The following is a 13,454-nucleotide window of genomic DNA, read 5'->3' as shown; positions in this document are numbered from 1 at the left end:
GAAAGAGGAGAAAGAAATCCTACATTCAAAAGAGCACCACCAGCAGTGGCTTCAGCTTGCATGTCTCAGCTGTGTAGTATATTGAGCCTAATTTGGGTGTGATCCACTTTGGGGCCAGTTTATTCTTTGATATGAATGTTTTTATTTTTAAACGCATGTCTTTTTCCCTTTTTCTTTAAAATGCTATTGAAATTTTAAAGAATCAAGAAGAAAAAAATGCGCCTGTAATCTCATCCTCGTAACAAAACTGCTGTTAAGCTTTTGCTACACTTCCAGCCAAATCTTTCTTCTGTAATTATTTTTGTGTGTCTGGAATTAGAAAATGGCTGTTTTTGTGAAATGCCTGCTTCTGTGAAATGTCTTTTAGTGAGTCCTTGGAAAGTTGGCTGAAGGACAAATACTGGATGATATCACAGCGCATCAGCTAAATTGTCACTCCAGTCTGAAAAGGAACTTTGTGTTGCATGCTGCTTTTTTCTCAGTGGGTGACTAATATTTGTAGAGCATTACTATTAAATAAGTGAATGATTTTTAAAATGATGCTGAAGATGAGGATGATGGGAGACTTCTGAAAAAACTCCTCTGTGCTTTCCAGAAATTGTCTTGATTTGTGGCTAGAAGTTATCCGCTGCTGCTTTCACATATACATTCTTTTTTTCCTTCCATTTCCACTTAAATGAATCCTTTTCTTGTATCAGATATATTTTCTATGGCAGAATAATAAGCCGTCTTCAGTCTTCATTCTGATTGACAGATATACAAGTCAGCTATGTGGGAATAAAAATGGTGTCAGCTAAGATGGGAATGGCCTGAATTTTCATTGGAGAGAACTTTTTTGGAAGAATGAAGTGGTTCTGTTTTATTTTGCTTGAATCAAGTAAATTCCAATACATTAAAGTCACTTGTACTTTTCATATAGTTCATACTATTAGGATAAACTTACTTGAGATTTTCTTTGTGACTCACTGTGTAATGAAATTTCGCCAGTCTATTTTGATAAAGCTAGGGGAAAAAATTAAGTTAATGGATATTTCACTAAATGAGCAGTACTTCTCAGGAATGTGTATAGGAGAGAAGGAGGTCATATAAATTGGGATGCATTCTCAGGAGTTTTTTTTTTTTTTGCGGTACGCGGGCCTCTCACTGTTGCCTCTCCTGTTGCGGAGCACAGGCTCCGGACCCGCAGGCTCAGCGGCCGTGGCTCACGGGCCCAGCCGCTCCGCGGCATGTGGGATCTTCGAACCCGTGTCCCCTGCATTTGCAGGCAGATTCTCAACCACTACGCCACCAGGGAAGCCCCTCTCAGGAGTATTTTTAATTTCATATACCATGTGTTAGAAAGCTTAGATGGTCTTTATCATCCTTGTTATTTAATCCTGGCAGATGAATTTTTCTTCTCTCTTTTGTAAAAATACATCTATCTTATAATAATAACAATAAGAATAGACCCATAGCTATATTCTTAGTTGTGTGCCTCTGTCCCTTTCACTGTTATCTTTCTCTCAGGGTGTCATCGCTGTTTTGTTCATCAGAGTATATCTTTGGCACCTCCCATAGTACCTACCTGGCAATAGCAGGCCCTCAGAATTTGTTGCATAGAGGGTGTTGGTTATTGCTAATTGCAGAATAATAAACCTTCATTTGTTTTTTATTTTTTGTGTTTTTTTTTGATGTGGTAATGGTTTAAGTGGAATTGTTTCTTGAATTACATTAAAAGCCAGCTTACCCTTGTAGCTTTAAGGCTCTATATTAAAATTTCTTGAATATGTGCTCTCAAAGTTTTAGGCTGAATGACTTTTCTGAAATGTTTTTGACTTTCAAATGGAAATAGATTTTAGAAATAGCTGTAGTAACTTTAACCTGTTTAGTAGAATTACTGCTCTTTGCAGTTTTCTGAGGCTAATATGGTAATACATTCTGTGTTTAGCGTGGTAAAAAGAGTTAGGAGGCTTAGTAATTAGTATAAATTTAAATATTCTAAAATTTATTGAAATAAATTGATAGTGGAGGACAAAGTGGTGACTAATTTATTTAATTTATACATAAATATATAAATATAAATATTATTTCTCTTTGTTAAAAGTGTAAATGAGCATTAAAAGTGCATAAAGAGAAGCATCCTAAATTATTGTTTCTTTTTATTTCAAGGCTGAAAACAGTGAAGTCACTTTTCACAGTTAAAAGACTATTAAGACAAGATGGGGACTCCTGGTTCTGGAAGGAAAAGGACACCTGTGAAAGACCGATTTTCTGCAGAAGATGAAGCTTTGAGTAGCATTGCCAGAGAGGTATGTCTGGAAGACCCCTCTCAACACTGAGTTGTACAGATGAGAATGTTATAAAAATTCTGGGTGGGGGGTTGGAGGTATATACAGACATTCATTCATTAAGCTAGTTTCAGAATGTTTACTATAAATAAGATGTTAAATATGCCCTCTAAAATACTGTATTAGAGTAAAATACAGTTACTGTCTCTTTACTTGAATATTTATTTAACTCATTTAAAATTAATTTTTCATTTTATTTTTGTGGATTAGTTGACTTCCAGGTATTTGTCCTGATGTTTTGAAATTTATAATTAATCTTCATTATTGAAACTTAAGGTAATTAGAATGTTGAAGATATGATAACTATATTACAAAAATGCTCATTGGGCTCTACAGTTAATATATTCCAGGAAGCACTGTATAAATGTTAACAGAAATAATCCTTATTTGGTGTCTGCTCAGATTCAGTGTCTTAGCTGTTTTTTGAATAATTGCAGTGGAATTTTTATGTCTAACTTCTAGCTAGTAATAGAGCTTCTGGAGCATTTTTGTTTTGGTTTGTTGACAACTGAGAAAAAAGGAAAGGGGTGTCACCTATCAAATCTCTGGCAGCATTTCCTGTTGCATATTGAAAATTTAAGATAACTCCCAGCTGTGATTTCTTAGTGAGGAGCCAACTTTGTTTCAGCCTCTTATCTGCAGCTGCAGACCTGACCATATACTAACCTGGTACAAGAATTGCTTAGAGCATTTTAAAATTGTATTCTTTGGGTGAGAATTATTCCCTCATCACTTCCTCTTTGTTATTCTTAGTAAATAACTCATTTAGGACTAGTGCTGTTTCCTTTTGACATATTACACAGTCTTTTTTTGGATCCAGCTCACTGTTACGTTTTTCCTTTTATAAGCTACTCAGCTTTTGAATTAGAAGTCAAATTTTGTAGCAGGATATTTGAAGCAGAGGAAAGTTATCTAAAAACTGATGACAAAACTGTGATAATATTTTAACAAAATTACTTTAAAAAAACTGAGATATTTTTAGATAAAAAGGTAAAAGATATTTTAAAATGAAGTAGTGGATGACACTTTACAGTGGTCTTAAGTATTTACCCGAATGAAGTATTTTGGAAGCCACGTAGTTTTAGTTGAAAGTTGAAACTACTCAAAATGTTTGCTTCCAAAATTGGAGGGATTCACATACCCAGATTTCTATAAGGGGAGAAAATGCCAGTATGTTTTAGGCTCTTTTTGTACTGTCACTGGGTACTTGAACTCTTTTTTTGGATGTGATGCTTCATTTACAAAATTGGGTAGCATTCTAGCATCCAACACTTGAGTGCTTACTATGTGACAAATACTATTTAAGCATTTTAAATGAATTAGTTTATTTACTCTCCACAAAATTCTGAAATGGGTTCTATTATATTCTCCATTTTACAGATGAAGAAATCATTGCATAGAAAAGATAAGTAACTTCCCTAAGGTCACACAGCTAAGAAATAGCTGAGCTTGGATTCAAACCCATAGTCTCACTGTGCTGGGCTGTTTTCAGTCTTCTCCATCTCCTCCATTAATATTTTGTTTTTCTGTAGCTTTTCATGATTTTAAAAGCACTTTCACATCTTGATTCTCACAATAACCTTATGAGTTAGGTAGGATAGGCATTGTTATTAGCCTTATTTACAGATGAGGAAACAGATGAAGCTGAGAGATTAATGTCTGGAAGGTATCAGAACTGGGACTCACATTCAGCTTTTAAAGCCATTGTTTATTTTTCTGTATCATACTGCTTCCAGAAGAGCTGGACTTTTGGAGAGTTATAAGCGTGGCTTTGAATTCTGGCTGTACTAGTTGCTGGTTGAGTAATCTTGTTAAGTAACTACTCTGGACTTCAGTTTCCTCATCTGTAATATGGGAATACTATGGGCCTCCTGTATTATAGGGCTGCTGTGACAATTAAAGTAAATAGTGCATGTAAACTTTACCATAGTGTTAGACTTCCAGTAGGCTATTTTGTTGCTTATTAATAAGTTGAAATAGAAAGTAAGAATAGAAGTAAAATAGTCTTCTTTTATAAAAAATATATTTATTAAGATAGGTGTTCTGAAACGTGGTTGATCATCTGAATCTCCCAGGTTGCTTTTTCAATGTACAGATTCCCAGGTGTTACCCCATACTTGCTAAATCTGAATCTATGAGGTTGAGCTTATAAATCTGTATTTAAATACACACACACACTCCCAGGTGTTACCCCATACTTGCTAAATCTGAATCTATGAGGTTGAGCTTATAAATCTGTATTTAAATACACAAACACACACACACACACACACACACACACACAATTACCTTAAGTTAGGAATAAAAACTAACAACCCCCATAACAATTAAAAAGGACAAATAGCTTAATCTTTTTTTTTCAGTTAAATCTAAGAGTTTAATTTGTCTTTTCCTCACTTCAGATTGTTTTTTGAGGTAGACAGGGTATACCATAAATAAAGAAAAATAGCCTCTTTTTCCTCCTGCTTACCGTCTGCTAAAGTATGCATGCTTCTCAGTTGGCCCCAAATGAGGCAACTAGAGGGAATGAAGAGCAAAAGAAACAAAAGGCATGAATATGTTCTGCAAGCTGGATAATTTGCATGCTAAAATGTGGAACCGAGTACACCTTAAAAATTGTTGTAAAATACTCATAAAATTTCCCACTTTAGCCATTTTTAAGTGTACGGTTCTGTGGACTTAAGTACAGTCACATTGTTGGGCAACCATCATCACCATCCATCTCCAGAATTCTTCTTATCTTGTAAAACCTGTTTGCATTTTTAAAAGATGTCGAAATGTTTGAAGATTGCTCCATGAAGGCAGGAATGTGGATGGATCTAGAAGTCCCGCTGTGTCTATAATAGGCATGTTGCTGCTTTGCTGGGTGAGCATGTGTGTCACAACTCTGTGAAGACCTCATAAGAGCAGGTGTTGGAGGAGGTCAGCAGCAGGTTCTCTAGGGTATCAGAAGGCCAATCTGGATGCTTACCTTTCTCGCTTGTTTGACTTTGATTGTCCCACAGGTTTGGGGGAAATGCAGTTGGAGAGTTGACTTTCAGTGAAAATTACCCGAAAGCACAGAGTGTATCAAATGGAGACCCTTAGGCAGCTAGCCTCGCAAAAGGAGAAAGATAGGGATGGATGAAAGCCAGTTATGCCGCCTTACCACGGTCAGTTTGGTGAGTGTTATGAAGAGTGTTCCTATGAGAAGTAGAAGCCTCTTGGAGGGTTTGCAAGCAGTCTTACTATGGCCTCACTGAAGCCTGGAATATTCCTCCGTTCCTTGTTGTAGAGCTGAAATTATGAAGAAAACATGTTTTCTGTACATCTCTTCAAATGGAGGTCATCAGAACATTGCTTATTTTTGAAGCTGATGATCTGGAAGCCCTTGCAGTTCTAAAATTCTGTGATCTCTTTTGAGATTCAGGACCCAAAGAAAATTTATACTCATAACGCACAACTCTCTTGAATCTAAAGAATCAGTGAGAGGCATAGAAACCGATCATCTTTTATAGGAGTTAGAGTCTAGTAAGTGGAATGTTTGGAGACTTTTACGTTGAGCAGAATTTACGTGTATACATATTTGCTGTGCAAACCTACTTGTAATAATAAGGAAGAAAAAGAAACTATGGCTGTTTAACATTTGTAGCTGCTAGAACTTGGATTTCATTTTTTTAAATAACTATTGAGATATAATTCACATAACATATAGTTCACTCATTTGAAGCATACCATTCAGTGGTTTTTACATGATTCACTTTTAATTTGTGGTTAAAATATATATAAGAAAATTTGCTATTTTAACCATTTTTAAGTCTACAATTCATTGGCATTAATTACATTAACAATGTTTTATAACCAGCACCACTGTCTATTTCAAAAATCTTTCATCACCCCAGACAGAAATTCTGTAACCATTAAGTAGTAACTCCATTGCCCCCTCTTTTAGCCCCTGGTAACCTCTAATCTACTTTATGTCCCTATGAATTTGTCTAATTCTAGATACTTCATATAACTGGAATTATACAATATTTGTCCTTTTTGTGTCTGGCTTTTTTCACTTAGCATAATGTCTTCAAGATTCATCCGTGTTGTAGCATGTGTCCGAACTTCATTCCTCTTTTTTTTTCCTTGTAAATAACTTAATTCCTTCTTTTATAGCTGAATGATGTACCATTGTATGTATATATTACACTTTGTTTATCCATTTATTTATTGATGGACCCTTGGTTGGATTTTATTATTTTGCTGCTTAAAGAGGTAAATTCCAGGCATCTGGAATGATGAGTGGTGAGAAACAGAAGTTTGTGGGTTTGATTATAGATTAGCAGCCTGAGAAGGATACAAAAGGAAGAATTGTGCTTAGTTTAAAAGATACTGTCCAGAGGGCTTCCCTGGTGGCGCAGTGGTTGAGAGTCTGCCTGCCGATGCAGGGGACACGGGTTTGTGCCCCGGTCCGGGAATATCCCACGTGCTGCGGAGCAGCACGGGCTGGGCCCGTGCACCATTGGCCGCTGAGCCTGTGCGTCCGGAGCCTGTGCTCTGCAATGGGAGAGGCCACAACAGTGAGAGGCCCGCGTACCGCAAAAAAATAAATAAATAAAAAAGATACTGTCCAGTGTTATTGTTTTATGGAATAATAATCATAATAGCTTGATAGAGCTAATGATTTTCTCATAGTTATTTAGCTATTTTATTTGAGTATTCATTTTTAGGCCATGTCGAACTAAGGATAAAAAACTCTTGGCAAGGATAGCGGTTTTTTAAAATGCAAAGAATTACCATAATCAATAATAATTATGGGTAATACCATCTTTCATTTAAGAATAAAGTAGTTTTGGGGGCTTCCCCGGTGGTCCAGTGGTAAGGAATCTGCCTTCCAATGCAGGGGACATGGGTTCGATCCCTGGTGGAGGAACTAAGATCCCACATGCCGTGGTGCAACTAAGCCCACACGCCTCAACTAGAGAGCCTGCATGCCACAAACTACAGAGCCCACGCGCCCTGGAGCCTGTGTGCCACAGCTAGAGAGAGGAAACCCGAACTCCACAACTAGAGAGAAGCCCGCCCACCACAGGGAACAGATCCCGCATACCTCTATGAAGATACCGCGTGCCGCAACTAAGACCCAAAGCAGCCAAAAAAATAAAGAAAAAAAAAAACTTAAAAATTAAAAGAAAAGAATAAGAATAAAGTGGGTTTCTTTTTTAAACGTGAATTTTGAATGTCATTCATTTAGTAAATGTTTATTGAGCATTTACTCTCTGTAGATGCTGTGTTAGATAAGGAGGACAGGGAATGGACAGGTCTAACATGGTCATTTCCCTTTTTGGAGCTTAGGTTCTAGAGGGGAAAATTGACGCTAAAAAATCATTACATAATGGACCTGTTCTTTGATTTTCAGCTTTTTTTCCTTCAAATTTAATGTCTACATTTAATATTGTAATTTCTGTCTTGAAAGCTGTGATTGTCAGTGTATATCACAACCAGTGGCATTCTTAGAATTGAGCAAACGTAATAATATATTTATTTACAACTGTGCTAAATGCTTTGAGTGAACAGTGAATGATTTCATTAAAGAGTGTGTGATGGGGGACTTGACATTTTGGGGGCTTTGGGAAGGCTTCCCTGAGGAAGCGCCCTTTCAGTTGAGTTTTGAAGGAGGAATGCGGTGATTTAGGGGAAGCAGTTGTCAGATGCGGGGAGGAGCTTTACAGTCAGAGGGAAGAATGTGTGACAAGCTTTGAGGCTGAAAGAGTGTGGAGAATTCAAGGAGCAACAACAGCAACAGCTAACATTTGCTGAGCTCTTATTATGTACCAGGCACTATTCTAAGTTCTTTAAACAGATTTAATCCTCTTGATAACTCTGTGGGGAGGTCTACTATTCTCATTTTATCCGTGATGAATCCAAGGCATGGAGAAGTGAGGTAACTTGCGCAAGGCCACATAGCTAGAAAAGGGTGGGGCTGAAATGTGCACTTTGGCTCCTACCCTCTTAATATTGTGCTTCCTGTGATATCACTGTTAACTCTGACACGTACAGCAAGGAGGACAGTAGCCGGAGAGATAGGCAGGAGCCAGGTCACACAGGCCGGCGGCTCTCCACTGAGAGTGATTTTGTCTAGCTGAGGGCAGTTGGCAGTGTATGAAGATATTTTTGCCTGTCACAACAGGGGGAGGGGTGTGCTAGTGGCATGCGTGGGGAGAGGCCAGGGATGTTGCTAAAAATGCTGCAGTGCACAGGACAGTCCCCACAGCAAATGTCAGTAGGGCTGAGGGTGAGAACTCTGATATAAGATTTGGGTCTGTGTCCTAAGAGCAAAGGAAAAAACATTGAAGGGTTTTGTGTAGGGGTATGACGTGATCAGATTTGTGCCTTCCGAGGATGACTTTCCTGGGGGTTGGAGATGATATCACAAGGAGACGTTAGTGGATGCGGAGAGATGAGTCATGAGACTTGCAGAGGCATTGGTGGCCTGGCCTAGAGTGATGACAGTAGGGATGGGGAGAGGCGGTTGGAGTGCAGAGGTAGGAGGAGGTGCTCAGTGAGTGGCAGTGCTTAGGTGGCAGAGAGGGGAGGTTTGGGGTTGTGCATCCTCGGGGTGGTAGGCAACGTTAGTGCGGGGAGGAGGTTTGGAGAGGGAAGACCATGAATTTATGTTAGGACATGTGGTATTTAACGTGCCTGTGAGGCATCTAAGTGGAGATTTTGAAGAAGCAGTTTGGGGATTTGGATCAAGAGGTCAAAGGAGAAATCTGGGCTATACATACATATTTGAGACTTGTGCGCATGTAGGAAGTAATTGAAATCATGAGTTGTGGATGAGATTGTCTAGGAAGAAGGTGTAGAGTTGAGGATAATCACTCCTCAGGCTGAGCCCTAAAGAACTCTGTGATTTCAAGGTCATGTCTTAAGTCTTTCTTAATTTTGCCACTTTTTTTTTTTTTTTTTTTTTTTTTGCGGTACATGGGCCTCTCACTGTTGTGGCCTCTCCCGTTGCAGCGCACAGGCTCCGGACACGCAGGCTCAGCGGCCGTGGCTCACGGGCCCGGCTGCTCCGCGGCATGTGGGATCTTCCCGGACCGGGATACGAACCCGCGTCCCCTGCATCGGCAGGCGGACCCTGAACCACTGCACCACCAGGGAAGCCCCTGGCACTTTTTTGATCACCCTTTTGTGTTTGGTTCAGGTTGTTCTTTGCAAATTGGATTTGTTTGAAAAATTAACTGCACAGGAGGCAGAATTACTCTTATTTAAAATACTTTTCAAATGCCTTTAATACACTCAATGGTGGTACACAAAAATTTATAAAAGATTATGAAATATGAGTTAATGTTTCAGGGTTATGAAAAATGAATGTTTTTCTTTCCATTTCTGTCCAGTTAAAAGTTTTCTTTAAAAATTCTCCCCCATTGTACTTACTGTTTTTAGTAGACAAATTCTTTGAAAGAGCAGACCTAAGTTGTCGTTTTTAGTCATTTAGGAATCTTTCCAGTGGCATTAGTACATGGATGCAGCCAGTTCCTGTCAAGTGCAGACCTCTCTGTTTTTTCCCCCAAAACCCACTGGAACTGAGGCGAAGGAGGGTAGGCAATGTGGTTGGGCACTCCCTCCCGCCCCCCCCGCCCCCCCCAAATCCAGGGCTCTGTGATGGCCAGCGTTACTCTCGGTATCTCACTGTTCCTTGATTTATCCCTCTAACCAGAATTAAGGGAGGATTATTGAGCCCTATGACTTAGTTTTGTGTCAGCGTGACTAAAAAACATTTGGTATAAAGTTCATTGTCACAATCTTCACCATTCCCATGACTTACAGGTATTTGGAGAAAAAATTCAGATAGCGCAGTACCCTTACCCTAAATGTAAGGACGATACTAACAGCCCCACCGCCACCCCCAGCAAACACACAGAGTATCTCTACCACAACTGTGGGTCACATTTCCCCTTCGGTTACATGCATCATTGCTGAGCCAGAGTTTCAGTCTTCCTGTGCTATCTATTTACTAGGTTGTATTCAAACCTCAGTAATAAAGTCTGTAATCTTAAATTCCTTCTCTCATTCCAAAAGAATATTTTGCTGTCAGAAGTTTTCTAAATGAAAGGAAGATATAGTTGTTTGACATCAGAAGAAAATGGGTTAAAATCCCTAGATTTTATGTAATACATATTGGTGTTTATGCTCAGAAAAATTTATATAGTTGGTTTTCAACAACCAAAAGCCTTAAAAAAAAAAAAGAATTAAAAAAAAAAAAAACCACCTTTTTAAAAAAAAAAAAAACCACCTTTTTAAAAAAAAAAAAAACCACCTTTTTAAAAAAAAAAAAAACCACCTTTTTAAAAAAAAAAAAAACCACCTTTTTAAAAAAAAAAAAAACCACCTTTTTAAAAAAAAAAAAAACCACCTTTTTAAAAAAAAAAAAAACCACCTTTTTAAAAAAAAAAAAGAAAAAAAAAAAAAAAAAAAATGAATTAAAAAAAAAGAAATGCACCTCTTTAAAAAATAAAAAGAATAATCGTTAAAAATAATCTAATTAAGAAAAATGGTACCTAAGATTTTCTACTAAAGGGAAGTTGCTAGGAAATTGAGTAATGATTTTTATTTGTTAATTTGGAAGCCATAGCAACACAATAAATATTATGTCTCTTAATTTGTCTTCCAGTGTTCTTTTGGCATGAATGTCACGGAAGAATAAACAAAATTAAACACAGTAAACTCTTGAGTCTTTAGCTACCTGAATTAGTCATTTGCCTTGAATGTTTCACTTTCTAGAATTTTGTATTTCAAATTTCTTGATATTAAAGTGTGGTCTGTAAAGGTCCAAATTATACCTTATTTTTCTTTCTTATGCCAGTTGCATGGATCTTATATTATGGATATACATGCAGGCTGGCAATTCCATGTTTGGCTCAGTTCAGTGCATTTCTGTCAAATCATGAAATTTTAGTTTGCCTCCCTTTAAAACTGTCACATGATCACAGCAGGACAAAAGTTTAAAAGCTAGAGGTTTCCCTTCCTTTAAAGGCATTTGAGTGTGTGTTATGTTCTATTCTTTTTGAAAAATGTTAAATGCAGAAAGGTTTTGATAATAATGTCAGTACCCATGAGTCTACATTAAATGATGCTAACATTTTGGGAGTTATTGCAGACCTTTTCTTATAAAGATCAGAAGGAAGGGAGAAGACATTATAAACCAAGTTTGGGGCCCTTTATTTTACCCCCAGGCCTATTTCCCCTTCCCCGACCCCAACAGGGAACCACTATAATAAAATCATGAGGTATCCTTCCTGTTCCTGTTCTAAAGGTTCTAATACATATCACTATAAACAGTATTGTTTTATGGGTTTGTGTGTGTCACTTTCTAAGTGTTCTCAGGCACAGGGGTGTGAAACAACTAGAACATGTGGGAAGCTGCCAGAATAACAGCTCAGTTTGGCTGGAGAGAGGGTGGGGGGGAATGGGAGATGATGCCGGAGAGACCAGAGGGGCCGATCGGGAAGGGATTTGTGTGCTAAGGAGTTCACGTGTGATTTTGGCAGCTGCGGGAGAGCCCTTGAAGGGTAAAACCTTCTTCAGATTTAGACACCATGCAAAGAGTGACTGGTAAGGAGAAAACTAGTTAGGAAGCTTTGTTGTCATCTTGGTGACAGTTGATGAGAGCCTGAATTAAGGCAGTGATAGTGGGAATGGAGAGGGAAGTTTGGACTGAAGAAATAGTAGAGAGAGAGAATCTTGATGGGAACTATAGCTGAGATTTAGTGACTGGGTATGGACGGGGGATATAAACGAGGGAGGAAGGAGCCTTATGGGGATCCTTCATTTCAGTCCTGGGTAATGGGACAGCTGATGGGGACATAGAGAGGAAGAGGAACTTTAAGGGAAAGATTATAAATTCCATTTATGATACAGCAAATCCAAGGTTCCAGTGGAACAGCCCCAGTGTTTAATAGCCAGTTGGATCAGGACTGTGAGAGAAAAGTCTGGGTTGGACACAAAGCTTTGCAGACTCTCAGTATCACCCAGGGAGGGAACATAGAGTGAAGAGAGTGAGATGAAGCCTGGAAGCTTTGGCTATATTAAAGTTTAAGGAGCTAGCAGAGAAAAATGAGCCCATGAAGGATTCTGAGGAATAGAGGTCAGAGAGTCAAGAGGAAAACCAGGAGAGACTAGTATTGCAGAAAGCCAAGAGAGGAGTGTTTTCAGAAGAAGTTGCGTGACAGTGATCTGGGAAGCCAGAAAGGACAAGTGGAATAAGAAGAGAAAAATTCTGTTGGGTTTGGTAGTCAGAGGTCATAAGTGACTTTGGCCTGAGCAATTTCACTGAAATGATTTGGGCAGAAGCCAGAAAGCAGTCATTTGAAGGGAGTGGGGAGTGAGGAGGGAGGTGCTAGAAAAAGTTGGCTGTAAAGAGAAGACGAGGCAGAACTGAACCGGGATGGGACTGTTTGTTTGTTTGTTTGTTTAAAGATAAGAGAGACTTTGAACCTACTTATGATGAGAAGAACAAACCAGTAGAGGAAGAGAGTGTAGACAGAGGAGAGAGATCAGATAGTTGAGGCAAGGTCCCTAGGGAGGGTGGAGTTCACATCATAGCACAGAGGGTGTGTGTCTCTTTATATATGGACACGTCCATATATGTTTTATATGTATATTTTTTATAACTTTACATTTGTGTTTTATGTGTATATACATATATTTTATATTTATATTGCCACGTAACTTTATAATGAACTCTCTTGCCTTTGACTCTTAGGATGATGGATTCAAAAACTGTTTTTTTAAGGTGGATATAACTTTGTTCCTCCCAGAATATTCAGGCCCCCCCCCAGAATAGTTCCAAATGAAATTTGACATGTGGGTTATATTCCAAGGAAACAGAGGGCACTGTCCAGTGGATAGGATAGATCCTGCTTTACTTGTAGACCCACAGGACAGATAGTTATAGTAGGATTGGCCTTAGCTGAGTTTCTGATTTGGAAACTGATTTGGGCTGATTTGGTTTATTTTAGCCTGTTCAGTGTTTATTTGACCTAAGCAGTAACAGAATCCAAATTTAAAATTCTGAAAGTGTAAGGATGCTTTTGGGTATTGGGCATCATAAAGTATATTATGGCTAATCAACCACTTGTTCCTTGGTGCAGATTA

General features: G+C 38.4%; 1 protein-coding gene across 4 annotated transcripts in view; it reads left to right on the top strand.

The window, feature by feature from the left end:
* Positions 1-2,198: 2,198 nt before the first annotated feature.
* Positions 2,199-13,454, top strand: part of LRRFIP2 (LRR binding FLII interacting protein 2) — a 98,702-nt gene continuing 87,446 nt past the window's right edge. For all 4 annotated transcript variants that reach the window (XM_007462707.1, XM_007462706.1, XM_007462705.1 and 1 more), the window contains exon 1: positions 2,199-2,288. In XM_007462707.1, the coding sequence (XP_007462769.1) occupies positions 2,199-2,288 (90 nt within the window). The remainder of the gene's footprint in view (positions 2,289-13,454) is intronic.

Source organism: Lipotes vexillifer, unplaced genomic scaffold (genome assembly GCF_000442215.2).
Source record: "Lipotes vexillifer unplaced genomic scaffold, Lipotes_vexillifer_v1.1 scaffold539, whole genome shotgun sequence".
Lineage (NCBI taxonomy): Eukaryota > Metazoa > Chordata > Mammalia > Artiodactyla > Lipotidae > Lipotes > Lipotes vexillifer.
Note: the sequence above shows the minus strand (reverse complement) of the source record. Positions and strands in the feature narration are given on the sequence as shown.